Source organism: Mus pahari, chromosome 5, assembly GCF_900095145.1.
Source record: "Mus pahari chromosome 5, PAHARI_EIJ_v1.1, whole genome shotgun sequence".
Taxonomy (NCBI): domain Eukaryota; kingdom Metazoa; phylum Chordata; class Mammalia; order Rodentia; family Muridae; genus Mus; species Mus pahari.
In genome coordinates this window covers 129,279,397-129,305,939 of record NC_034594.1, presented here as the reverse complement: position 1 = coordinate 129,305,939, position 26,543 = coordinate 129,279,397, and the positions used below count along the sequence as shown (strand labels likewise).

The 26,543-nt window shown below is 42.1% G+C and overlaps 1 protein-coding gene across 1 annotated transcript in view; it reads left to right on the top strand.

Moving 5' to 3' along the window:
• Axdnd1 (axonemal dynein light chain domain containing 1) overlaps nt 1-26,543 on the top strand; it is an 84,638-nt gene that overhangs the window by 50,021 nt on the left and 8,074 nt on the right. Inside the window, exons 16-21 of the mRNA XM_021199072.2 lie at nt 4,619-4,820; nt 12,023-12,116; nt 15,420-15,628; nt 17,584-17,680; nt 22,622-22,732; nt 25,412-25,657. Of these exons, the coding sequence (XP_021054731.1) occupies nt 4,619-4,820; nt 12,023-12,116; nt 15,420-15,628; nt 17,584-17,680; nt 22,622-22,732; nt 25,412-25,657 (959 nt within the window). The remainder of the gene's footprint in view (nt 1-4,618; nt 4,821-12,022; nt 12,117-15,419; nt 15,629-17,583; nt 17,681-22,621; nt 22,733-25,411; nt 25,658-26,543) is intronic.

The following is a 26,543-nucleotide window of genomic DNA, read 5'->3' as shown; positions in this document are numbered from 1 at the left end:
CAGTTGCAGTAGGGCGCACCTGTGATGGCTTGTATATGCTTGACCCGGGGAGTGGCACTATTAGGAGGTATGGTCTTGTTGTAGTAAATGTGGTCTTATTGAAGGAAGTGTATCACTGTGGAGGTGGGCAATGAGACCCTATTCCTAACCATGAGAATGCCAGTCTTCTCCTAGCAGCCTTCAGATGAAGATGAAGAACTCTCAGTTCCTCCTGTGCCATTCCTGCCTGAACGCGGCCATGCTCCTGCCTTGATAATAATGGACTGAACCTCTGAACCTCTAAGCCAGCTCCAGTTAAACATTGTCCTCATAAGACTTGCCTTGATCTGGTGTCTGTTCACAGCAGTAAAACCCTAAGGCAGCACCCATTTATGAGTATAGCAGAATATCATTAGGAATCATGTCATTGACTTTTTTTTCCAGTTGTGTTTGGTTCTGTACTAAGTGTCTTGGTTCTCCAGTCTCTAGTGTCTGGCCCTTCAGGCAGTGTAAGGAGTGGGCTCCCTCTCAGTGCATGGGTCTCAAGTTAGACCAGTCATTGCTTGGCCACTCCCCTAATTTCTCTGTCACCTTTACCCCAGTACATCTTGTAGGCAGGGTAAGTTGTAGGTTGAAACTTTTATGGTTTGGTTAGTGCCACTGGAAGTCTTGCCTGGTTACAGGATGGCTGGTTCCCCCTCTGTGTCCCTACTGCTAGGAGTCTTAGCTAGGGATACCCTCATAGATTCCAATGCACTAGGTTTCTAGCTCTTCCCAGAGATGCCTCCCAATCCCAGCTGTCTCTCCCAGTACTCTCTCTCTCTCTCTCTCTCTCTCTGTGCTCCCCACACCTGATTTCTCCTGTTCCCACCCTTCCCCATCCACCCAGAATTTCTATTCTATTTCCCCTTCACAGTGAGAGTCAAGCATCCCTCCCATGTTCTCTGCTTGTTACCTAGCTTCTCTGGGTCTGTGGATTGTAACATGGTTAGCCTTTATCTATTTTATGGCTAATATCTACTTATAAGTGAGTACATACCATGTTTGTTTTTCTGAGCCTGGGTTACCTCAGTCAGGATGATCTTTTCTAGTTCCATTCATTTGCCAGCAAGTTTCAAGATGTCATTGTTTTTAATAGCCATGTAACACTCCACTGTGTAAATGTACCATATTTTCTTTATCCATTCATCAGTTGAGGGACATCTAGGTTGTTTCCAGTTTCTGTGTATTACAAATAAAGCTGCTATGAATATAGTTGAGCAAGTGTCCTTGTGGAATGGTAAAGTATCCTTGGGATATATGCCCAGAAGTGGTAGAGCTGGGTCTTGAGGTAGATTAATCCAAAGTTTCTGAAAATTTTCCATAGTGATTTCTAAATTGGCTGTATAAGTTTGCACTCCCACCAGCAATGGAAAAGTGTTCCCTTTGCTCCACATCCTCACCAGCATGAGCTGTCACTTGTGTTTTTGATCTTAGCCATTATGACAGATATAAGATGGACTCTCAGAGTCATTTTGATTTGCATTTCTATGATGACTAAGGATGTTAAACATTTTAAATATTCCTCAGATGTTTGAGATTCCTCTGTCAAAAATTCTCTGCTTAGATCTGTACTCTATTTTTAATTGGGTTATTTGGTTTGTTGATATCTAGTTTCTTGAGTTCTTTATATATTTTGGATATTATCCCTATGTCAGATGTGGAGTTGGTGAACATCTTTCCCATTCTGTAGGTTGCCATTTTGTCCTTTTGACAGTGTCTTTTGCCTCACAGTTCTTCATTTCAATTTTTTGCTTTTTTGCTTTTTTTTTTTTTTTTTTTGTCCTTGGGTTTATAAACTTTTTTTTAATCTTTTTTTTTTAATTTAAATTTAATTTATTTTTTACACTCCATTTCCCACACCGTATCCACCCTCCATCCCGCACCTTCTCCCAACCCAACCCCGTCTCCACATGGATGCCCCCACCCTCCACCCCACCTGACCTCTAAACTCCCTGGGGCCTCCAGTCTCTTGAGGGTTAGGTGCTTCATTTCTGAATGAACACAGACCTGGAAGTCCTCTACTGTATGTGAGTTGGGGGCTTCATATCAGCTGGTGTATGCTGCCTGTTTGGTGGTCCAGTGTTTGAAAGATTTCGGGGATTCAGATTAGTTAAGCTTAATTCTTAATTCATTAATTAAGAATCTCCCTTCTCCTCAGCTTCTTTCAGCATTCCCTAATTCAACAACAGGGACCAGCTGCTTTTGCCATTGGTTGGTTGCAAATATCTGCATCTGACTCTTTCAGCTGCTTGTTGGATCTTTCAGGGAGCAGTCATGATAGACCCCTTTTTGTGAGCGCTCCATAGCCTCAGTAATAGTGTCAGACCTTGGGACCTCCCCTTGAGCTGGATCTCATTTTGGGTCTGTTGCTGCACCTTCTTTTCCTCAGGCTCCTCTCCATTTCCATCCCTGTAATTCTTTCAGACAGAAACAATTATGGGTCAGACATGTGACTATGGGATGGCAACCCCATCCCTCACTTGATGTCCTGTCTTCCTGCTGGAGGTGGGCTCTATAAGTTCCCTCTCCCTACTGTCAAGCATTTTATCTAAGGTCCCTCCCTTTGAGTCCTGGGAGACTCTCACCTCCCAGGCCTCTGGTGCACTCTGGGGGCTCCCCCCAACCTGAGGTTGGCTGTTTCCATTCTTTCTGCTGGCCATCAGGACTTCAGTCTTTTTCCCTCACCCAATACCAGATCAGGTTTCCCCCTCCCCTCCATTTCCCTCCACCCCACCCCCCCCCACCCCCCCACCACCCCACCCCCCCCCCCCCCCCTCCCTCCCAACTTGTGATTACTTTCTTCTCTCTCCCAAGTGGGACTGAGGTGTCCTTACTTGGGCACTTAAGATCTTTTAATTCTTTACCAAAATGTTTCCATTTTATCATTTAATAATATCAGTCCTTTTTATTTCAGTGCTAGGGATCACAGAACCTTGTACATGCTAGGCAACTGCTCTGCCAACAATCCTCATCCCTGACCCCTAATAACTTCAAATGTTTAAGATTTAAATTAAGATTTAAAACTATGGTAATTGGGCCACATCTATTTCTCCTTTAGGTCTCTCAAAATCACTTTTGTGTTGTCATAGTTCTGAGCCAATTATTTTTGTGAGCTGTGACTAAATACTGATACTATGTATCTGGAAAGTTCTAGAGATGATCTGAGAAGCTGGTACCAATTTTAAATTGTTCTTGAGTGTTATAGCACCCCTTCCCCTTAGCAGGTCATTTAGGGCTAAAGCAGACCACCTGAATTTAAACAAAGACTGGGTTGAAATGAGTCCTGTCTCTAGTCATTGCAAGAATGAATCTATCTCTAATACAGATCCACCATATTCTCTAAGGTGTGGTGGTTTAGGGGTTCAGTGGAAGTCTAATGTGTTTACCAGATCATCTGCTTCTTAGTGGATTCACTGATGAATGGGGTGGGAATGTTTCTATCAAGGATGCTACAAACAGCTGGCTTATTCTTCTTCTCCGTGTAGCTCTAAGAAGGCAGTGTTTTCACTTCATGTTCCAAAACCAAGATGAGACACAGAGAAGGCATGTTTCTGTGATCTTGCAGTCAAGTAATCTACTGAGTTAACAGTGGGATCCCAATTCTGATCTTCAGGGGACTCCGGGGTGTAGTGGTTGCCATGGGCTAGAAACTGTGGACTTTACAAAGACTCGGATCACTGACCCAGAAGTGACTTCAGCCCCTGCCTGCTCTCAACTGTCACTAACTATCGCAGGGAGAAGTTGCTTATCATTGCTAGTCTCTTGAGACAGAAAACTCTAGTTGGTCATTTCTGACTTGTTTTCTCCATGGAGAAAACAAGAAGATTAGAATATGAACTCATCAGAGAAGCGTCATCTCAGTGGTCATATTCACCAGTGAATCAATAGGAAACTAGGAATGTTCAACCTGACTGAGAATTGTCCATGTTTACTGTAGAGTATTTACTTGATATTTATTTTAAAATTGAAGGGCTCTAGTAGAAGCTTGAGCACGGCAAACATGGCTCTGACAGGCCTTGCTCTTGCCCCATTCTCTCTGCCTTGCTAAACCATTAGATTAAGTTCCTAAAGCTAGCCCTCAAGGTTTGTTCCCTTATTTGCCCACTTCCTTCTCCTGAGGATGACTACTAAGGTCCAGCTATCAAAGTATTGAAGTCCAGCAATCAAAAGCCCCCTTTGGCTCACCTAATTAACATACCCACTCTAAATTTAACACCGAATTGTAACACTGGCTTTCCCTTTAACCTTTATAAACTGCCATTGTCTTGTGTACCACATCTGTCTCCTGTCTATCTAGAGGCAGTACTTTGTCATCCCCTCCCACCCCCAACAAATATCCCTCTCCCTCCTTGTTCCTTTTCTCCCTTGTCCTCACCCTCTGTCTCCTGTTTTTGTCTCTTATTCCCTGCCCTTTGTCCCTATGGGGCAAATACATCTTCTTTGTGCTGAAAACTTGGTCTTTGGGTGTTTTGTGCATCTCGAGGTTCTCTGGTAAATGAGAGACAAGAGAGGATCTGCCCTTGCCTAGATTTTATACTCTATTGAAATAATGATATCACCAAGTGTTTGTTAATTTTTTTTCTCCTCATTTTCCTAGGTATCTCTAAAGTCCTTCCAAACTTGGTCATTTCTTTGGACATGTGTGTTTTCAAGTTAGAAAACTTCCTCGAGTATTCTCAAGTACCCACTGAAGAGTGGCTTGAAATTGATGAAAAGATTAATGAAATGAAGTTTCAGCTGGAAGCACTGTTGAACATTATTGATTCGGTTCCAGAGGGCACGGACATGGATTCTGGCTCGTAAGTTCCCAGGCTTTTCTCCTTGGGGTGGATGTTTCTGAAGCCCTAATATGATAAATCAGCAGTCTCAGTGTATTTATGAATGTGGGCAGCTGTAGTCAACTTTAAAACATTTTTTCATTCTTCGCAAGAAGCAGCTTCATATGTTATAGTGAAAAGCCTTCTGTTAACTCTCGTGAATTCCCAGTGGCTGGGCTGTTTACTCAGAAGAGGCTTATTTTTGTTTAGTTTGGAAGCTGAAAGTCTTCATGGACTGCATGGTGCTGACTCTTTTGAGGGTTCATAACAAATGACATCATGGCAGGGATGCATGTGCAAAGGAGGGTATCACCTGGCTAGTCAGAGGGATCTAGCTCCTTCTTTTCCAGGAACTCTTTCTTATAGGAACTACCCACAATCTCCTGAGAGGACCCCAGGAACCTAAAATAATCACTTTCTAGTAAGCCTATCCCTTAAAAGTTTCATGGCCATGCAAAACGCTAAGCTTCCAAAACCTTGAGGGGAAATAAACCAAATAAACATAGACAAATCATACAACCTATTTAGGCTACATCCCTTTCCCCACCTGTAGCCCTAATCAGCCACTAATATGCTTTCCATCTCTCTGCATTTCTCCCTTATAAACAGTTCACATGAAAGAAATACTGTCTGCAAAAATAATCACTATCAAATGTAAACCCACTATCAAAATACAGTAGTATTAAAAGAAATTGTCTTGTGAGTGCTGCTGTGGTGGTTTAAATATGCTTGGCCCAGGGATTGCCACTATTTGGAGGTGTGGCCTTGGAGTAGGTGTGGTCTTGTTGGAGTAGGTGTGGCCTTTTGGAATAGGTATGGCCTTGTTGGAGTAGGTGTATCACTGGGGGTGTGGGCTTTAAGACCCTCCACCGAGCTGCCTGGAAGCCAATCTTCTCCTAGAAGCCTTCAGATGAAGATGTAGAACTCTCACTTCCTCTGCACCATGCCTGCCTGGACACTGCCATGCTCCCACCTTGTGATAATGGACTGAACCTCTGAACCTGTAAGCCAGCCCCAAGTAAATGTTATACTTATAAGACTTGTCTTACATCATAGGATCAGAGCCAGTCCCACAACACCCAGAGGAAACTCCACTCCCAGGTGCTCTAACACACCCAGGATCATAAGATCAGAGGTGAGGACACAACATCTGTCCCAACACTGGGAGTAACTGGAACCAGCAGGAACCAGGGACGCAGGAATCCTGCCCAACCAGTGGCATAGGTTCCTTCCAGTCTGGGCCTGTGCCCTGAGCAGACCTGAGGCACGAACTCCCCAGCCAGTTCCCCATTAGTGGAAGAGCTACTCCCAGGCACTCTAACTTGCCTGGGATCCCAGGATCCCAGGATCCCAGGAACTTGGTCCCACCAGGATCTTAGGGTCACAGAGGCAGCTTGGCTCCAAGGAGCTCTGACACACCCAGGATCTCAGGCTCACAGGATCACAGGATCACAGCATCACAGAATCATAGTGAGTGTGATTGTCTGTGGCCACACCCGAACCAGGTACTTCCTGAAAGGCGAGCTGGGGCTGTAAGGGAAAAGACGGCGAGAAAGAACAGAAGGCCAAGACAAAAAATTCTGATGAAGGCCCCCAAGTTTAATAAAGTTCTGAGCTTATATAGTGGGGGAAGGCCCATCCCCCACCACCTAGAAAAAGCAAGAAACCCAAGAGAAGATAGCCACACAAACATAATTCCACCTCTAACAACAAAAATAACAGGAAGTAACAATCACTTTTCCTTAATATCTCTTAATATGAAAATTAATATTACCAATATATCCTAGTTGATTGAAATTCAAAAATATGAGGAGTTAGAAATTTGTTGGCTGTCATCCAGTGGTCTCTCTAATTTGGTAATTGCAGAAATAGGTCCAATATTGTACAATCCATATACTCTTTCTGCTTGTTTGTTTGACAGTGTCTTGCTGTGTACCACATAATGATCTTGAAATCATGCTTCTCCTATCTCAGCCTATTAGTAGGATTGTTTTTGTTTTGTTTTGTTTTGTTTTATTTTGTTTTGTTTTTCTAGACAGGGTTTCTCTGTATAGCTCTGGCTGTCCTGGAACTCACTCTGTAGACGAGTCTGGCCTCAAACTCAGAAATCTACCTGCCTCTGCCTCCTAAGTGCTGGGATTAAAGGCGCGCACCACCACTGCCTGGCCAGTAGGATTGTTTATTTGATGTTTTTACACTATACTATGGTTTTCAGAACAGCTTAAATATTTCAAAATTATTTATACAGTCAAAAGAAATGTAGACAATTAATTTGGTAGGTGGTTTGTAAGAGAACAACAAAGAGTAAGACCAAATGTTTTGCTTGATATTTATAATTATTGTATCAGTTTTGAAGAAGATGGCCTTATAAATTACTCTTTTTCTGAGATGAATGCTTTTCAGAATCATCACGGCCAATGAACCAGAATCTTACCCTCACCTAATATTTGTGCCACCCTCCAAGCAGAACCATTGTTCATTGAAACAGTTGATGAATGACTTCATGGATAGACCATCTTAATATATACATCATTTGCTAAATGAATGTAACCTGTTCCCTGTGGGCTGAGAATGATGATAATCACTCAAGTCAAATAGCTTTAATCATAGCAGGAAATCTGTATCGAAATAATTGTGCCTACAATTCATTCCTTGACGCAGCAGAACTGTCAACTCTTAGCTACTATGGAGGTAAAATCCTTTGGTGATGTGAGGGGCATTGAAGTACAACCTTATTACAATGAACTCCAATGGCTAAAAATTGTTCTTATTTTGGGTTTGCACCACAGTAAGAACCAAGATTTTAAGCTCTACTAAAAACAAAACAAACAAACAGACTTTATCTTTTTATGTTCATTTAATAACATGTCCATCATTTTTATGATGATTGATATAAAAATATATATTGTGTTGACTATAATAATAAAAAAAATAATTTAAAAAAATAACAAGACTTGCCTTGGTCATGGTGTCTCTTCACAGCAATGCAAACCCTAACTAAGACACTCACTTTAGGAGGAGGTACTGATAGTATTGTGTGCATTGACTAATATTAGTTACTGTATTTGGGAGTTGGAAGGGAAAAGGAAAGGAAAAAAAACCCCTCAGGATAACACTAGTAGTTAGTATTAGAGAGACAGAGAAAGGATAGAGAAGTAGATATAGAGAACACTAAGGGCAAAGGAGGGGCATGAGGCAATTTTGGCTGAGGATTGGTTGACAATAGAGATGTACAGAAGTAACTGGGTAAGGATATTCCCAGCGCTCAGACAGATGAGACACAGGTGCTGCAGACCGGACAGCCTCTGTTCTCTGGGAGAGGAAGATGAAAAAGAATGGTAAGGGTCTTAATCACTGTTCTACTGCTGTGAAGAGATACCATGACCAAGGCAACTCTTAGAAAGGGAGCATTTAATTGGGGCTGGATTACAGTTTCAGAGGTTTAGACCATTGTCATCATGGTGGGAAGCATGTGCTGGCAGACACAGCACTGGTGTAGTTGAGAGATGCATTCTGATCTGCAGGCAGAGAGGGAAACATTGGGGTTGGCATAGGCTTTTAAAGCCTCAAAGCCCAGCCCCAGTGACACACTTCCTCCAACAATGCCATACCTCCTGATCCTTTCACTCCTTGGTGAGGAAGCATTAAAATATAGGAGCCAGCAGGGGCCATTCTTTTTCAAACCATGACAGGGGGACAAGAAGTTGTCCTGCTCAACCAATGGTGAGTATTAACCAAGGAGGGGATAACTATGGAGGGGAGAAAGCTGGGTGAGTGTACATACAGGGAAAGTGTTGAGGTCTGGGAATTGCCACATAAACCACTCAGACACCGATTTCAGTTAAACAGGGCTGATTTACTGTATTCACACCCCAAGACTAATCGTGAATGTAGTCTAGACTCGGGAACTAACCTGTGACCCTGAATATTTCTAAGGATTAGTTTATATTGGCAAAAACTACAGTGAGCTCAAGTCCAGGTTCAGGAAGCACTACCTGTGATTCAAGCTATTTTGGCTAACTAGAAAGAACAGTTCTAACTGACCTTTATTCTGATTGGTCCTAAGTGGAGCATATGGTTGTGGAATTTCTTACCATTAACAAACCTCAGAACATAATAGGATATGTGGCAGCTTGACCCTGCTCTGAGCCAAGCTATTTTTCCGTGTCAGTAACAATATGAAATGACCGTCAGGCATGGGATGAGGCTACAGATATGCTCAGGGAGCAGGTTTTAACAGAAAGCATTTTGGCCTGCTCAAGGTCTGCTGGGTCCAGTTTCCTGTCTGAGCCTCTTGATTATCCTTCCCAGGCCACCAGAAGTCTGTTGTGTCTAAATGATCCTCTTCTCACCTGGGCACTTTCTTTTGGAAGATAAGATTACAGACATGTCTGGTCAGTGAGTGGCACTTTACTAATCTAGTCTCAGATGTCCCCCAAAACACCTCTGGGATGTCCTTCAGGAGACCTGTTACAAGTGCCTTACCCTTGTGTCTTCAGCCATCCTGATTCTAATCTGTATTGAAGTTCTGCAGGCTCTGGCTCTGGCTCTGGCTCTGGCTCTGGCTCTGGCTCTGGCTCTGGCTCTGGCTCTGGCTCTGGCTCTGGCTCTGAATCTGGCTCTGGCTCTGGCTCTGGCTCTGGCTCTGGCTCTGGCTCTGGCTCTGGCTCTGGCTCTGGCTCTGGCTCTGGCTCTGGCTCNCTCTGGCTCTGGCTCTGGCTCTGGCTCTGGCTCTGGCTCTGGCTCTGGCTCTGGCTCTGGCTCTGGCTCTGGCTCTGGCTCTGAGTTTCCCCTTTGCCAATTACCAATTCAAAGAAAGATCCTTCTCCACCTTACAGTCTCTTGCTGTCCTGGATCCATCACAGAGTCCCAAATTATTTGCTCTGAATTTCCAGAGAGGGCAGTTCACAGTGGGCCCCAGGCTGCAGGATGCCAGCTCAGCAGAGGCTTTTTGAAATGGCATTCCATAGCTGTAGCAGCCCTACAGAATCCTGGTACTTCTTTCCGCATGTGCCCCTTAGGCATCCCCTGTTGGATTCACTCTCTGCTTTTCTCTACAGTGTCTGTTGCTGGAAGCACTGTGCAGATTTTCTGAGGTTATATTGAGTTGTGTTTCTACATCCAGGTTAGCACTTCTCAGCATTTTTTATTTCTTCTCTCCTTATTTGTAAAGTTCTCAGTTTTACTTTGCTGTCAAATCTAGAAATGCCAGGTACCAGCCACCTCTTCTAATGACTATTAAACATTTTTTTGTCCAGTATATTCCTTGAAGAGTCTAACAGACCCTACCTGCATATATAAATCTCAAAGATTCTACTACTTTTAAAAATTATTTTATATTAATTTTATGTGTATGGATGTTTTGCCCACATGTATGTCGGGGTGCTTGGTGCTTATGGAAGTCAAAAGAATGCATCAGGTGCCATGGAACTGGACTTACAGATGGTTGTGAGCCATGATGTGGATGCTGGGAATTGAGCCTGGGTCCCAGGGAGAGCAGGAAGTGACAATAGAGCCATCTCTTCAGCCCCAGGTTCTGCTGCTCTGTAATGTTACTGCACCAAGACCAAGCGTCTAACACAGTGACCACTGAGGGATACACTCAAACTGCATCTGAGTTACAGCTGTATCCCCCAAAGTCGACACCTATATTTCCTTTCTCCTTTCAGAATATTGTCATTGGACCTTGCCTCTGCTTTTCTTGGTAACTCTAGCTAAGTGTTTCGTGTGTTGATTACTTTTACATCAGAAGGTGGTTCTTTAAAAAGGATGTCTCAGTTAGGATTTCTCCTGCTGTAATGGAATATCATGACCAATGGCGGCATGGGGGTGAGAGACTCTTTCAGCTTACAGTTGTAGTCTATCATTAAGGGAAGTCAGGGCAGGAATTTAAGGCAGGAATCTAGAGACAGGAACTGCAGCAATGGCCATGAAGGAAGGCTGCCCACTAGCTTGCACCCTGGGTCACCCGTATCAATCATTAATGGAGAAAATGCCCTATGGACTTGCTACAGTTCAATCTTACAATATTTTCTCAGTTGAGAGGCCTTCTTCCCAAACAACTCTAGTTTATGTTGAGTGGAACTACAACTTTAAGCTGAAGTAACCCTCTGTCTCAAGTTGCTGTTGGTCATGATATTTTATCACAGCAAAAGCTCAATTAAACCTTTTGGTTTAATTGATTTCTCAAGACTTTCTGTACTCTGTGGTATTGATTTCTATTACAATTATCATGATCGCCTTCATTTTTACTGTATTAGTTTTTACTGCTGCACTCCCCTGCCCCCATAGTCTTATGCACATTGGGAATGTATCTTGTCTGCCACTCAGGGACATACTCTTATGGTGAACTGGTAAGTCATACATTTGAAACCCTTGCTGTTTCTTAATATTTGAAGTTATGAACTCCCCTCTAAGGACTTTTGAGTTGCAGAATGATGTCTCTTCATTGGCATTAACTCAAAGCATTTGATGATTAGTCTTGAACTAATATTTGTTGACCCTCTTGTCATTTAAATTTCACATTTGAGCTTCCTCATTCTTTCCAATAGTTGACTGTAGTTTCATTCAGTTGTGTTGTGTTATTTTTGCCTTTAAATGAACTGAGACTTGCTTTGTGATGCAGCTTCTCTATTTATTCTGCTTGGAGGCTGCTGAACCTTTCATATTAATTGTTTTCTCCATAAAATTGGGTTGTTTACCGCCATTGTTTCTTTGACTTTTTCTTCATTTTTCTTTCTACATCATTTCTGGAAGCCTTCAATAGTTTCGTTTTTTCAAAATTAACTCTCACCATTTTCATTGAGGAGTGGACCATGCTGACTGCATGCTGGAAACCAATCATTGAAAGGGTTTTAAAATTAATTAGCATTACACAAAAAGGTCCTCCTAGCCTAGGAGTGAAGAGGCAGGGGCATGCCCATTTATAGTAGAGAGAAATATTGGAGGTAGAACATACACTGTTTCTAGTTGACAACTAGACAGTTGGCAACAGTCTCGGAATTAGGAAGGCTGTCTTAACCTAACCAACCTATCAAGCAGTTCACTTTCTCCCATGTTCTTAAAAAGTCTCAGTATCCATGCTTACCATGTCCTACAAAATAAACCCGTTTCACCTCACCAATGGCTTCTTGTATGCTCTACTCAAGTCTCCTATGTTTATTTTGCCTGCTTTCTTCCTGCAGGGCACTCCTAGCACACATATATGAAATGATTCAACAATGGCTTTTGAAGTTAGGCAACGAAATCACCAATGGTCAAATTGAACTTCTTCGCCACGTATGTATTTGTATGGCTTTGCAGGCTCTGTTTTGCTTTGGTTGGGGATTTTCCTCCAGGAAGAACAAAGCCCAAGTGAAGCAGGGCAGTGGGAGGAGCAGACTGGGAACTTACATCATAATATTTCAAATGACTTTTTGATGGAAGATGAGAAGAGTTTAGCAGCATGGGTATCCCATCATAGGACTCAATATTCGTCTTAGGATGAGGAAGGACATTCTAGCACTATTACTGTCTCAAGGCGTTGCTTCAGCCAGCCTCTCCACACAGTGCTCGGTTTGCCATTATTGAGATCCATGGACCCACACACTTGTTTTCTTTTGTGTTCTAGAATTCATTCTTTGCCATAGGAGCATTTGGAAATGCCCTCATGGTCTTTATTAATACAGTGTTACTGTCGTGTAATTAGTCCATGGAGGGAGTATGAGACAGGAGATAAGGAGATGCTTCTGGGACCTGTGTGCACGAGTGTTTGAAAACTGGAAAGCCTGTCTTTCTGTGCAAAAACCAGGCCTTTCACTTCCTAACCCGTTTCCCACCAATGGTTTCCGCTGTTTTCCTCTTTGCCCTGGGCTATTTGTCTGTCTGAAACATTGGTTGGTACACTTTTTATTTCTTGCCTGTGCATGTGGCATGTGTGCCTGTGTGTATGCATGTTTGCAAGTGTATGAGAGAGCACATGTGTGGAGGTCACAAGTTGATGTTCTATGCCTTCCTTACTCTGTTTATTTGCTGAAGAGGGTTCTTTCACAGAACCAGGGCTCACAGATTCCGTCACTAGCTCAGCTTGTCTAGCTAGTTAGCCAATTTGCCCTAGGGATCCATTTCTACCTTCTGAGCACTGGGGTAGATGCAGGCCACATGCCTGTCCAGGTTTTACCTAGGGTTTCTAACCTCATCTCCAGGCTTGTGCAGTAAGAACTTTAAGCATAAATAAATAAATAAATAATCGAGGAAGAAATTATTTATTTCTAATTTGCACATCAGAATTATGACTGTTTTCTATGTTATAAAATACATGCAAAAGTCAACAGATTTTTTTAAAACCTAATATTTTAAAATAACTTTGAAATGGTTCAAAATATGGCAGTGACAGAACAGTTCCTCCAGCCCTGCTTCTTAAATGCAGAGCTCTTGTAGGTCTCTTCAAAGCTCAGTTTACTTTGATGATGTGAAACCATAGCTCCCAGAGAGACAGAGATCCCAAGTGAAGCTCATCACTGTATTTGTTACATGATGGCACACTGTTTAGAGTCTGTAAATTATGCAGTGGGTTCCTTTTAACTGACCAGTAAAACTTCACTGGCTTCAATGTGCATTAGTTAGTTGTTCTTGAAAACAGTAACAAGAGTAGCATTTCTGTATTTTAAGACAGCTTCTCAGTTCATTCTGGAGCAGATTGGAAATTTACTTTCAGGTTTTCATGTAAAGAAATAATCCAGTGGGGGTGTGGTGGGGTGCACCTGGACAACCAGAAATTAAGACGCTCAGGCAGGAAGATGATCTTTGTCAGTAGCATAGCCAGCCTGTGCAACATCGGGGGTTTAGTTCCAGGAAAGCCTGGTCTACAAAGTAAGAACTTGTCTCAACACCACACACACACACACACACACACACACACACACACACACACACACACAAGTACACAATGAGTATCACTGGTCTGTTGGTCTATGACCTTTTCAACAACCAATTCACACCAAGATGGAGCTGCAAACAGCTGTGGATTTATAAAATGGCCTCCCTTTGGTATATTTCATTTACTCATTATTACACCTCTTCTTCTCTCTCTCTTTCTCTTCTTTCTCTCTTTTTTCTTTCCCCTCCCCCTTCCCTTTCCTCACTCCCCCCTGTTTTGTTTGTCTATGCTGGGAACTAAACTAGGGCTTTGTATGCACCAAGGCATCCTCTAACAATGAGCTATACTGTCACTTATATTCTGAAAAGGAAAGTTAAGTATCCTTTTTAAAGTGAGTTAATTAACTATTATTATTTTGAGAGGGGGTCTTGTTACATAGCCCAGGCTGGCCTGGGATTCATTGTGTAGCTCAGGTTGACCTCTAACTCCTGTGGTTTCAGGCCTTCCCACTCCATCCAGCCTTGTTTGTTTGTTTATATGGGCTAGGAGTCACTAGTAAAGCTGGAGCAGTTGGCTTGTAAAACAAAAAATCTCCACAGTAACGTCTGTCTTGAGAGCCTGAATTAGAACCACAACCCATCTGTTTTATATGATGCTCATTTTCTATGTGTTAAAAACTCTGGGAAGAAGTGATAATCTTTTGCTTTTTGTTTTAACTTTAACTCTACCTATGATAATTGCACTCCCTTGATTCTGCCACTTCCCCTCGGTCATATCACTAAACTGAAGAGAATAGCAACTGTTTATGTTGCCTTCACAGGGCAGCCAAGAGATGGACTGACACTTTAGCTCAGCAAAAACATGTTCTTTCAGTAACAGTATAATCCAGGCCATTGGATGTGACAGAGATGCTACTGGCTCGTTTACCTCTGAGAAGTTGGGGGAGCAGGTGGAATGGGAGTGGTGGGCTGTCCTTGACAACACAGCTGTGAGCTGCCCAGCTCACATTGCACATAATAGATGTCCAATCAATATTTCCTTCAAATAAAGATCGGGGTGGGGAGGGGGCCGGTCCTTTTGAGTTATTTGTAGAGCACTAGAATGCCTTAGGGCATTCAATTTGGCAACTTGAACTCTAATGCTTAATGACCCTTGGTCAAGATAAAGAAGCAAAAAGATAAAGCTTAGCACAGATAGTTGAGAAAAGGAAAAGGAAAATAGGGTTACAGTATCTAAGAAATCTGATTTCTTTAAGAATTATGGGTTGCTGAAAGTTGGACATGGGTATGACATTCTTTTTTTTCCTGTGCATGTGAGTGTTGTGTGTGTTTCACATGCATATATATATATATATATATATATATATATATATATATATACACACAGGTGAATGTGAGCATGCTGCAAAGGCCTGAGACTGATGTCAGATAGCTTCCCCAATGGCTCCTCTACCTTATTCATTGAGTCAAGGTCTCCCAACCTAACTCAGAGCTGACCTGTTTGGCTAGTCTTGCTAGCCAACTTGCTTTGGGGCTCCCCTGCCTCTGCCTTCCAGGACTGGAATGACAGGCGTGCAGGCATGCCCATCCAGCATGTGTTTGAGGTCTCTGGCTTACAAGGGCTGTAAAGGCTGAGTCATCTTTCCTAGCCCCCTTCCTGCTTTTATGATTTAAATGTGATATAATGTTCTAAAATGGTTGCTTGGATTGTAATCATTTTCATAGATGGATGAGTTGCATATAGCTATGATCCAGTGGATGGTAAATTTGCTGACCATAATGCTTCCTGATTTTACTGACCAAGTCACTCTCCCAAAGATGGAGGAGAACAACTTAGAGATCCCCGAGGAGCGTGAACTAAGCGTTGCAGAATTAGAGATAAATGCAATTGCACTGGTCAGGCGGTTGGCACGATACTCCAGCTACTTGCACAGGTGAGATCTCCTGGTTCCTGCATTGCTGTCTATTTGAAGGTTAATACATGTAAGGTAGGACAGATATCCAAGTAACAACAATAGTGGTGACTTTAAGACCTTGAAAGAAATACCAAGCTGAAGCAGGAGGGTTGTGAGTTCAAGGTTGGGCTGGCTATGTAACAAAATTCCTGTCTCAGAAAGAATGAAATCCTAATTTAGGTTTTCAGCTTGTTTCAGCACTGTGCCCAGAGGTGATACAGGATCCTTTGGGAAACAGTTTTGGCAGAGGAAGGATAGGAAATGTGCTATGCAGACCTGAGTGTTGGCTTTTTAAAAAAGGACTGGCTTGCTTGCATAAATAAGATATGTCTTGCATGTTTATATGTACTGGGAAACATTTAAGATGCTTGTAGTCTTGGGGCTTTGAAGATGGCTCAGTGGGTAATACCATGTAAGTGTGAACACCTGAGTTCTACCTCCAGCACCTACATAAAAGGCAAGCATTATGTCTGTCCCTAGAGCTGGAGGTTGGGAGAAGCAGAGATAAGCAGATCCCTGGAGTTTGCTGGCCAGTCAGTCTAGCCAAAACAGTAAGCTCTGCACTTAGCAAGAGGCTGTCTCAAAGAACAAAGCAGAGCACAATAGTGGAAGGCTCCTGATGACAACCCCTGGCTTACCCCGAGAGAGAGAGAGAGAGAGAGAGAGAGAGAGGAGAGAGAGGAGAGAGAGGTGGGGGGGAAGGGGGAGAAGAGCAGAATAAAATAAGATGCTTCCAATTCCATGTAAAATTGAATTTATAACTTTTGTGTGTTTCACTAACCAATTATCTTTTATAAAACTGAAAAAAACAAAAAGGCACCAACCCAAGCTGGGTGTGACACTCACACCTTTAATTCCTGTACTCAGGAATCAGGGTGAGGCAGCTCTCTGCTCTGATAGTGAGTCCTAGGACAGCTGGGTCTATACGGAGAGACCTTGTCAAACAAACAAACAAACAAACAAAAACAACAACAACAAAACCACCACCACCAGCAGCAACATCAACAAAACCCACCCTCAAACCAAAGAACAAAGACAACAATAAAAATCCGGATATGGTGACGCTTGCCCTGCCTTTGGGACATGGAAGTGGGAGGATCAGGAGCTCAAGGCTGAGATTAGTTTGGGTTACATGAAATACTGTTTCAAAAACAGAACAAAACAAAACCCAAGAATCTGAAAGGTTAGAAGATTTGCAAAATTAAGATTCCCATCAAGAAAAGATTAGACATGAAAACTGTAACCTGTGTTTTAAATTGAGAATTGCATGTGGTTACTTTTAGTTTGGGAAGTTGCACATAAGATCAAGCTGAATTTGCCCTTTAGTTCAACTCAAATTTACAAATGTTCAGTGGTGAAAGGAATGTGGCAGGAAGGCCACAGGAAGAGAAATTTAGCAAGCAGAACTTACTGCCCCAGAAAGCAGTACTCTGATTATGATGGTAAATTATCATGGTTAATGGTGTCTGGATTTTAAGCACTTAAAGGATCAGTAATGAGTAGAGCATGCTAGGATTATTAGTCAGCTTCTCATCGCTATAATGAAATACCTGAGATAATTAATGTATAAAGGGAAAAGTTTTGCACTAGTTTCCAGTTTGCAGTGTCTCAGTCGGTGGGCCTGAAGCCAGGAAGAACAGCATCTCTTCAGGAGTCTGTGAGTGAGAAACTGCACAGCAAGGAAGAAAAAGGGGAGTGAATGGGGTAACACAGTCCCTTGCATGGGCTTGACTCCATGGGCAGAGACCTAAGGACCCCACTAGCCCCTGCTCCTACAGCTTTCAACATCTCCCAATGGTGTCATCTTGGAGGGAGAGGGCCAAGTCTGTAGCATGTGACCCTTTGTGAATTACAGTCTTCCAAATCACAGTACAGAGCTTATGTGAGCTCACTGCCACTACCTCATCTGTCACTGTCTGTCTGTCTGTATCCAGTTGCTGTATAGGCATGGTAAGAGCAATGGCCCTGAGTAGAGCTGCTCACTTACAGAAGAATCCTGCTAAGGACCGTCAGGAACTGGAAAAGATGAATGTAAGAATTTCTTGTCTTAGCTTTGTTTGGTTTTGTTGTTAGCAGATTTTCCAGGTCTAATTAAATCAAAAACACATGGTACATATTTGGATTAAATAATTTTATAGTTTTAAAATATTCATGCAGTCATTAAAGCATTCATTATAATAAAAGTGGTGTGTAGGCATAACTTTTTTGCAACCTACTTCTAATAAGGGTTCAACCTCTCCTCTAGCCCACCACCCAGCAGAGGTAGTGGAAGAGAAAAGTTATTATGATGTGAGGGAAGTAGACCTGTTCAGCAATAGTTCTTTGGAAGTGAGCTTGATCTTCTTTGGCAGCAGTTCACTCTCTTAGCAAACACCAATACAACCCAGCAGGTATAGTCCAGTCTTTTCTGCAGGCAGACACCAGGCAAAAATCAACAGCTTCAGTCCAGTCCTCTCAGCAGGCAGCTATGGTTCAATCTTGAAGAAACTGTCTGAGGTAAGGCTGCAGAAGTGGCAAACTGCCTGGGGAACTAGACTAGCAGTTCTTTGGCAAGTTTCTCTCAATGGCAGCATCACCCCAGGGAATATTCGAACTACTTTCTGGTATCAAAAATTATTTTTAATTTTCTTGAGTCTATTAAAAATGGAATTTTATAGAATCAGGGATGTTTTGGGTTAACATATTTCTTTTCAGTATTTATATATCCCTGTCTCTGTGTGCACATACAAGTGGGTATCCTCCAAGGCCAGAAGAATGTGTCATATCCCTTGGATTTGGAGTTACCGACAGTTGTGAGCTGAGTGACTTGGATACAGGGAATGGAGCTCAGGTCCTCTACAGGAGCTGAATCAGGCCCCTCAATCAGTGTGCTGCTGGCTTCGCTCCAGGCTTGACTCTTTTGAATAAGAAATTAATCTGAGACTCACTCATATTGTTGATTGTGTCACAAGCCTGTGCTGTCACACTCATTTGTCATCAGTGTGCTTTGAGAGGAGGAAACATTTTGGCTCATAATTTCAGTCAGTATTCAGCTGGCTCCATTGAACTGTACTGAGGCAGGGCATCATGGCGGAGGGGATGTGGTAGACAAGAGATGTTCACCTCATGGCAACTGGGAAGCAGAAAGAGGCAAACAAGAAGGGGCTTGTTGTGGCTTGTCTATGCTCAGCCCAGGGAGTGGCACTATTAGAAGGTATGGCCCTGTTGGAGTAAGTGTGTCACTGTGGGTGTGGGCTTTAAGACCCTCATCCTAGCTGTCTGGAAGTCAGTATTCTGCTAGCAGCCTTCAGATGAAGATATAGAACTCCCAGCTCCTCCTGCACCGTTTCTGTCATGCGCCCACCTTGATGATAATGGATGGAACCTCTGAACCTGTAAGCCAGCCCCCCCCAAAATGTTGTCCTTTTATAAGACTTGCCTGTGGGCATCAGATGCTGACTTCTGGTATGTCTGAAGACAGAGACAATATACCCACATACATGAAATTAATAAGTAAATCTTTAAAAGGGGGCTGGAGAGATGGCTTAGTGGTTAAGAGCACTGACTGCTCTTACAGAGGTCCTGAGTTCAGTTCCCAGCAACCACATGGTAGCTCACAACCATCTGTAATGGGATCTGATGCCCTTTTCTGGTGTGTCTGAAGACAACTACAGTGTACTCATATTAAATAAATGAATGAATGAATGAATGATGAATGAATAAATCTTTAAAAAAAAATAAGACTTGCCATGGCCATGGTGTCTGTTCACAGAAGTAAAACCCTAACTAAGACCAGCTAGGGACTGGACTTGTTCTTCAAAGACAAAACCCTCACATTCTCCAACCATGTCCTACCTTCTATTAATCTATTCCTCACAGACTTCTCAGTGGATTAACCCATCCATGAAGTTGGTACCCTCATGCTAGACCTTTCAATGGCACCACCAGGCAAAGAGAAACACAAATATGTATGTATGTATATATGTATGTATGTACATATGTATGTATGTATGTATGTATGTATTTTCCATTTTTCTCTTGGTGAACACCTAAGTTGTTTCCAACTTTGTTAATTATAGGCAAAGCTTCAGTGTACTTTAATGCCCTAATCTTTGAACAGACATCTCTTGGAATGGGATATGTATATTTCCAGGGTGACTGAACCATGTTTATACTCCTGTTGTTAGGGTCTGTGATTCACTGAAGAAAGACCCCAGACTTCTTTAGTATGCAAAAGCAAAGAGTGTTTATTCAGTTGAATTTCCTGCATGCAGGGGTCTCCCCGTTCAGGAATGGGGACCCAGGGTGGACTCACAGGCCCAGCTTCTCAGATGTTGTCAGTTAGGGGAATTCCAGGGAGGGGCATGTGACCCTTTACCTTGATTTATTAGCTCTATCTCTAGGGTCTGACTGATTCTATAATTGGTTAGGCTCTGGAGACTCCCCAGGCGGTCGCTTACTCACTCTGGCTACCTATTCCTACTTCAGGCCAGGTGACAAGGTGTCCTTGGATTGGCTGCCTGCAGCTGTGGCTGGCTGACCACAGGTTCCTGGATCCAGCTTCTCATTTCTAGGAAACAGAAACTTAGGCCTAAGTTTCCCAAACTGTCAGTGAACAGCCTCGTCATGGAGTCAGCCTGGCTCTGGCTAACTCAGTCCTCTATCAGCAGTAAATAATAATCCTTTGTTTCACATCCTCACCGATAGTTGATATAGCCCATATTTTAAATTGTGAACATTCCAATAGGTGGGTAGTATAATAGGTTATCAGAGTTGTTATTTGCATTTCCTTAGTGACTGATGGTGTTGAATTTCTTCTCTTGTGCTTTTTCTTTATACATATGCCATCATTGGTGAAAGTCTGTCTAAATCATTGGCACATTAGTGTTGGCTTGTTTCCTTATTAAGTACTGAGAACTCTTTATTTGGGTTGGATAATGAATCTTACATCCTATGTATTATTTAAAAATGTTTCCTCCAGCTTGTGATGTTTCTTGTCTTAGCACTTGCTTGCCCATGCCTGAGAACTGGTATTCCAATCTCCAGAAGTCATGTAAATATCAGGTATACATGGCAGCCTGTCAGTAATCCCAGAGCTGAGAAGGCAGAAACAGCAACTCCATGGATGAAACTGGTTGACTAGACCAGTGAAATCAGTCAGGCTCTTCCTTGGTGGGCAAAAGTGGGAGAGTGAACGGGACAACACCAGATGTCAACCTCTGGATGCCACACATTCACATTCACACATAGCCCACACAAACATGTGTCCACACATGTGAGAAAGCATGGTCAGATATGCGTGTCACACATACATATACATACAAATATGCTCCCCCTGCAAAGGGTACCTTGAGAGATAGGAGGTTCTTAACTTTGATGGTGATCTAGCCTTTGTTTTATGAATCTTGCTTTTTGTGTTACTTTAAAGGAAAGGTTCTGCCTAACAGTATCAAAAAGATTTTTCTCTCATGTTGTCGTCTAGATGTGAAATAGTTTTAGGCTCTATTCTCAGGTTTGTTATCCACTTTGAGTTAAAAAATTTTTTTTAAAAGAAATCTGTGTTTCCAGGTATGGTTCCTTTTTGGCATCTATGTTATCTGAGTATTGAGGTGCCCTCTGTTAAAAAGACTGTCATTTAGCAAGAGGCTTTGTCATCTTTGCTGAAACATCTATTGAACATGTATGTGTTGGTCTGAGCCTTTTCCAGGTAGATCTATTGGTCAACATGATCACCATTACCAATCTTCATGATTTTTATCATAAATTTTATAATCTCATAGTAGAAATCCTCAAAATTTGTTTTTAAAGATTATACCAGAACTTTTGTTATACCATATGAAACTTTAGCTTACCAATATCTTCAAAAGATGTTGAGTTTTTTATTTGGATTACATTTTAACTATTGATCAGTGGGTGGAGAGTTGACCCCTTAATCACTTTGTGTATCTTCATTTGTTTATTTAATTGAAACTGTGGCTTTCAACAAATCTCTATTTTATTTTAGTGTTACTATAAATATTTAGTATTTCATACTGAGAATCAAATGAATATTTGGTTGATATATATATATATATATATATATATATATATATAGAGAGAGAGAGAGAGAGAGAGAGAGAGAGAGAGTGCTTAGGAAAGAGTTTAATATAGAACTAAAAAACATAAATGAGTTTGATACTTCTATTTGTTTCCTGAGGAGACATAACACAACCATGTCTATTTACTCCAGATAGGGAGCCCATGACAGACCAAAGTAACAGTTATACCAATGTCCAAGTTGGTGAATCAATGAGTTTTATTGGGGCTACTTCCAGGGATACGAATGAGAGGTATCTTACAGAAACAGAAATGACTCAAGGACAGCTGCATCACCAAAGCCCACTCCAGCATGGATGGCAGCTCCCAAAGCTGGGGACCCAGGTCACACTGTCTGACCTACAGACTGGTCACTGGTAGAGTTGTCCTTTCCAGGTGGTTCAATTGGTCTGAGCCTTTTCCAGGCAGATCAGTTGGTCTCTGCTGCTTGGCTTATCTGAAAATAACTCTCAGTAGGCTTTCCTACGCACATACTCCTGGGGAGAAGGACAGGACTCTAGAGAATGTGGTCAGTTTCAGGACTCCCTGAAGCTATTTTGAGTTATTTCCTGTTTCAACCTTAGAGGAAACTCTCACACAACACTATTGTTACTAGCAAACAATCATGTTGACATGGTCAGTCACATAAAATTTATTGGGACAGATCATTTAAGGGACAGTAAACCCAAGAATTCTGTATCTGGTTTTATGGTGCCTCACCAGCCCTAATCATAAGCCCTGCCAGTGAGGTGTGGTGTGATTAGGTCTACGTTGCAGTAAGACACTTCTGTGCAAGTCTTTGAACTGAACACAGAGGAGTGGTAGAGGAACTGCGCTGAGCAGCCCAATGGGAGTCAATGAGTCGGAGTAGTTTGATTTTCTTCCCCTGTAGAGTAATTATGCTATATTTCTTCCCAGAGAGAATGTTATGATTGGATCAGCACATGTTCACACCTCATTTCTGATATCAAAGGCAGGAAAATACGATTACTGTCATATGAGGAAGCAGAAAAGCTGCTCGGGGAAGAGGTATTTACGACATGCTGGTATCATTTGGTTTGTAAGGAAATGAATAGAACAGTCCTTAGTAAGGTCACACTTAGGTTCTTCCTGCATCTCAGGGTTCCTAAGTTGCAGCATATTTCTGAAATGGCTGTTCTACATGCTCACATGCTGGAAGAAAATTCATTTCTGACCTAGAGTGTCAAGCAACTCTTCTTCCTCCCCCTCAGGAAGAGACTCCTCCACTCAGTGTTTTAAAATAAATTTAAGACCTCTCTCTCTGTCTCTCTCTGTCTCTCTGTCTCTGTCTCTCTCTCTGTCTCTCTCTCCTCTCTCTTATGAAACATTGTCTCACTCTGTAGTTCTGGCTAGCCTGGAACTCACAGAAACCCACCAGCCTCTGCATCCTGAATGCTGGGTTCAAAAGTGTGCGCCATTATTCCTGATTTGAATTTACTTCTTCAGGGAAAATGGCTTTCAGATGGGAATTCCTTGAGGCTTCCAGGGTTATGTCCCCCTTTGAGTACATCGTCTGTGAATATCCTCAAAATCTCTCACATCTTCCCAGTGGTTCCATCTAACCCACCTTAAAATACTTTATAAACATGGTAATTTCTCCCACTCTAAAAAAATATGTCCTTTGATTTTATTTTTTTACCTCATTTTTCTCTCTTCTTCAATCATAATCGTTTTTTAATGGCACCGACCTTACCCAGGTCCTTATGAAAGCTGAGCAACCTCTGAGTCATAGCCCCTGGCTCATGTGGGTTCTGTTAAAATTCTAAAGCTACTGTGAGTCGCTAGTAACTTTATTGCCTGCTCTAGAATGTTCAGTCCCCCATTTAACCTGGCTTCCCTTTAGCATTTAGCTCTGTTCACTTCTTTCCTTTGGTAAACTCTCCTTACAAGTCAAAGTTCCCGCATTTCACCCTCTCTGGTCTGTTTACCCTTGTTTTCGTCATCTACCTCTGCCTGTGTGTGACATGTTGAGATTCTGTCCTTAGGGTGCACTTGCTACCTTTTTTACATCCCTACATGGTACTGTACTCATCCAGTTTCTTGTATGTCAAGCTGGGGTCTCTTGCAGCCCAGACTGGCTCAAACTGTTTGGGATTGGCTCCTCCTGGCTTTGAACTTGTGACTATCTTTCTTTATTGACTTTTTAAGTGCTGGGATTACAGGTGTGAGCCATCATTCCTGTCTAATCCTGTGTTTTTAACTACCACCTGCTTACCAGTGATCCCAGATCAGTGCTCACTGTTTATTTAATGATTGTCATGTAGTCCTCTGACTGACTGGCATTTACCTCTGGTAAAATCTGAAGAAGCTCCTGTTATAGCAGCCACACCACACAGTATGATCTGATGGCATGCATGTTAATGCCCCTGGGTCTAAGAGGAAGGAGATGTATTTGTATGACTTTATACACTGCCTTTAAAAAAAATTACGCATCTTCAACAAAACCTTTTCTAGGTTGACCAGATCTTGGCCAGAATTATTTCTGAATTAACCACTGAAAGATTTCATTGACATCATAAATCTTAAACTGCAATATAATACTAGAAACTTGCTAAAGTAGCATAGTCATGATTGTGGTTAAAAACTAATCTAGGGGAAACATTTAAGTATACAGAATTAGCTGGGTATGGTTGACACACATCTGTAATCCCACCCCTTGGGAGGAAGAGGCAGGATGATAGGAGTTCAAGGTCATCTTTGGTTACACAGCAAGTTCTAGGCCAGCCTGTGCTACAAAATTCCTTATATCAAATAAACAACCAACACACAAAGTTTTTTAGAAAGTATACATAACTCTAGAAACATGAGCACAGAGAAAAACTTACAGGTGATTTAACTCAACCTGACAGGAATTTGAGTCATGACTCTTAAGGGAGCATGCAGCACACTTGGTCACTGTGCCCTGGTTTGAAAATCTGATGACAGCGATGCTTTCAAAAACAATCCATGTGGTTTTGATAAGCAGTTGAGCATTAGTCTCGCTACTGAGATGAGTGTGCTGTGTCTCCCTGTATTCTTTCCTACCAGCTGCTGATAATTCCTCTTCTTCCTCCTCATCTCCCTCCTCCTTTCCTTCTTTTTCTTCTTTCTAATTGAGGATTTATCTACTGGTGGCAAACCAAGATTTTGCTTTGTCTGAAATATCTTTGCTTCAAAGTTTTGCTGTGCATGCAATTAGCTCTACAATTCCCTCAATAGGTTGACAAAATTATTCCCTATTGATTTCTGGATATTACTGTTACAAAATTAATGGTGGAGAATTCAGCTCCCAGTTCTTTTGAATATAACCCACCCTTTTTCTCTGGTGGCTTCTAAGATCCCCTTTTGCCTTGAGTATCCTGCATACCTGTGATGTATATGTCAGTATTTGAATAGGTGCCTTTCAGGCATTGGATACTGTTAACTCCATTTCTCTCTGGGCTCTCCTGGTAACCCTCGGACTTCTGGGGCTACTCATGGGATCCTTTGTCTTCTCTACTGTTTTATGTAACTAATTTCTGTCTTAAATCATTGTGCAACAACAACCCAAACAGCTATCCCTTACCTCCCCTCCCCATTTGTGTTCTTATTCATAGTAGAATACTCATTTGTAGGATTAGTGCTCATTTACTATAAAACTGCTAATATTTGCATACATGAGTTACATTATGTAAATACATTTTATAATACTGTTGTTACATTGCACAGGAAGCTTCAAAACTTTATTTTGACCCAGAAAAACCTCCTATTGGTGATGATACCGATGATGAAATTGACTTTAAGAAGCCTGAGGTTCAAAAAAAGGAAGTACCACCATCACCACCAGCAGCAGCAGAAGCAACAGGAGCAACAGGAGCAACAGGAGCAACAGGAGCAACAGGAGCAACAGGAGCAGCAGAAGCAGCAACAGCAGAAGCAACAGGAGCAGCGAAAGCAAAAGTCACAACAGAACAGGTAAGATTATTTGCTAGGTGATGAGTGCCTATAATCTCAGTTGTCTGGGCGTCTGACACAGAACTCTTTTGAGCCTAGAAGTTCAAGACTTGGCAACACAGTGAGAACAAAACAAAATAAAACAATCAAAAGACAAAGAAGACAAATAAAAATGATGTGTGATTATTTAGCATTAGCTTCCCCCTTCCCTCTATCTTTCCAAAGACTAAGTGATAACAGAAATAGAAGATGGAAGTAGGTCTGTTGGACTGAAAGCTTCAACCTCCTTTCCCCATCCAAGTGTAGCCACACCTGCAGGTGTACTCATCCTAGTGACATTTTTTTTTCTAAACCCAAATATATCCCATTAGCTTTATTCATTCACTTCTTACTAACAGCCACACAGTCCGCCCCACACCCTGCTGCTGCTTTTTTCTCCCTTTATTACTAGATTTTCCAAAAGGAAGTTTAGCCTTCCCATTGCCTCTGTTTCAGCTTCCCTGATATGCCACCCTTCTCCCAATCTCTAACTTTTCTCATCTTACTCTTGACTCTCTCTAGAGCTGCTGAAGAATTTGTAGCAGTAAAAACCCATCCTGGACATTGAGAGTGGTCATAATAATACAAGACTGCCTCCAATAACTGAGTGTAGATTATGAGTTCTGTGCTGTGCATGTTGCCTAGTATAACAATTTAGGGTATATATTGGCTTGTTTTATAGATAGAAGATTTACATTTCAAAGGTTGATATACCTAAAACCATATAGTCTCAAGTGGCAGAATTAGCATTCAAACCCAGATATTTGTGGCAGAAGAGCCCTTACTGATTTCTAGACTGACTGCTACTGTCTCTGGCTTTGAGCCTATGCCTGCCCAATGTTCTCTGCACATCTTTTTTTTTTTTTTT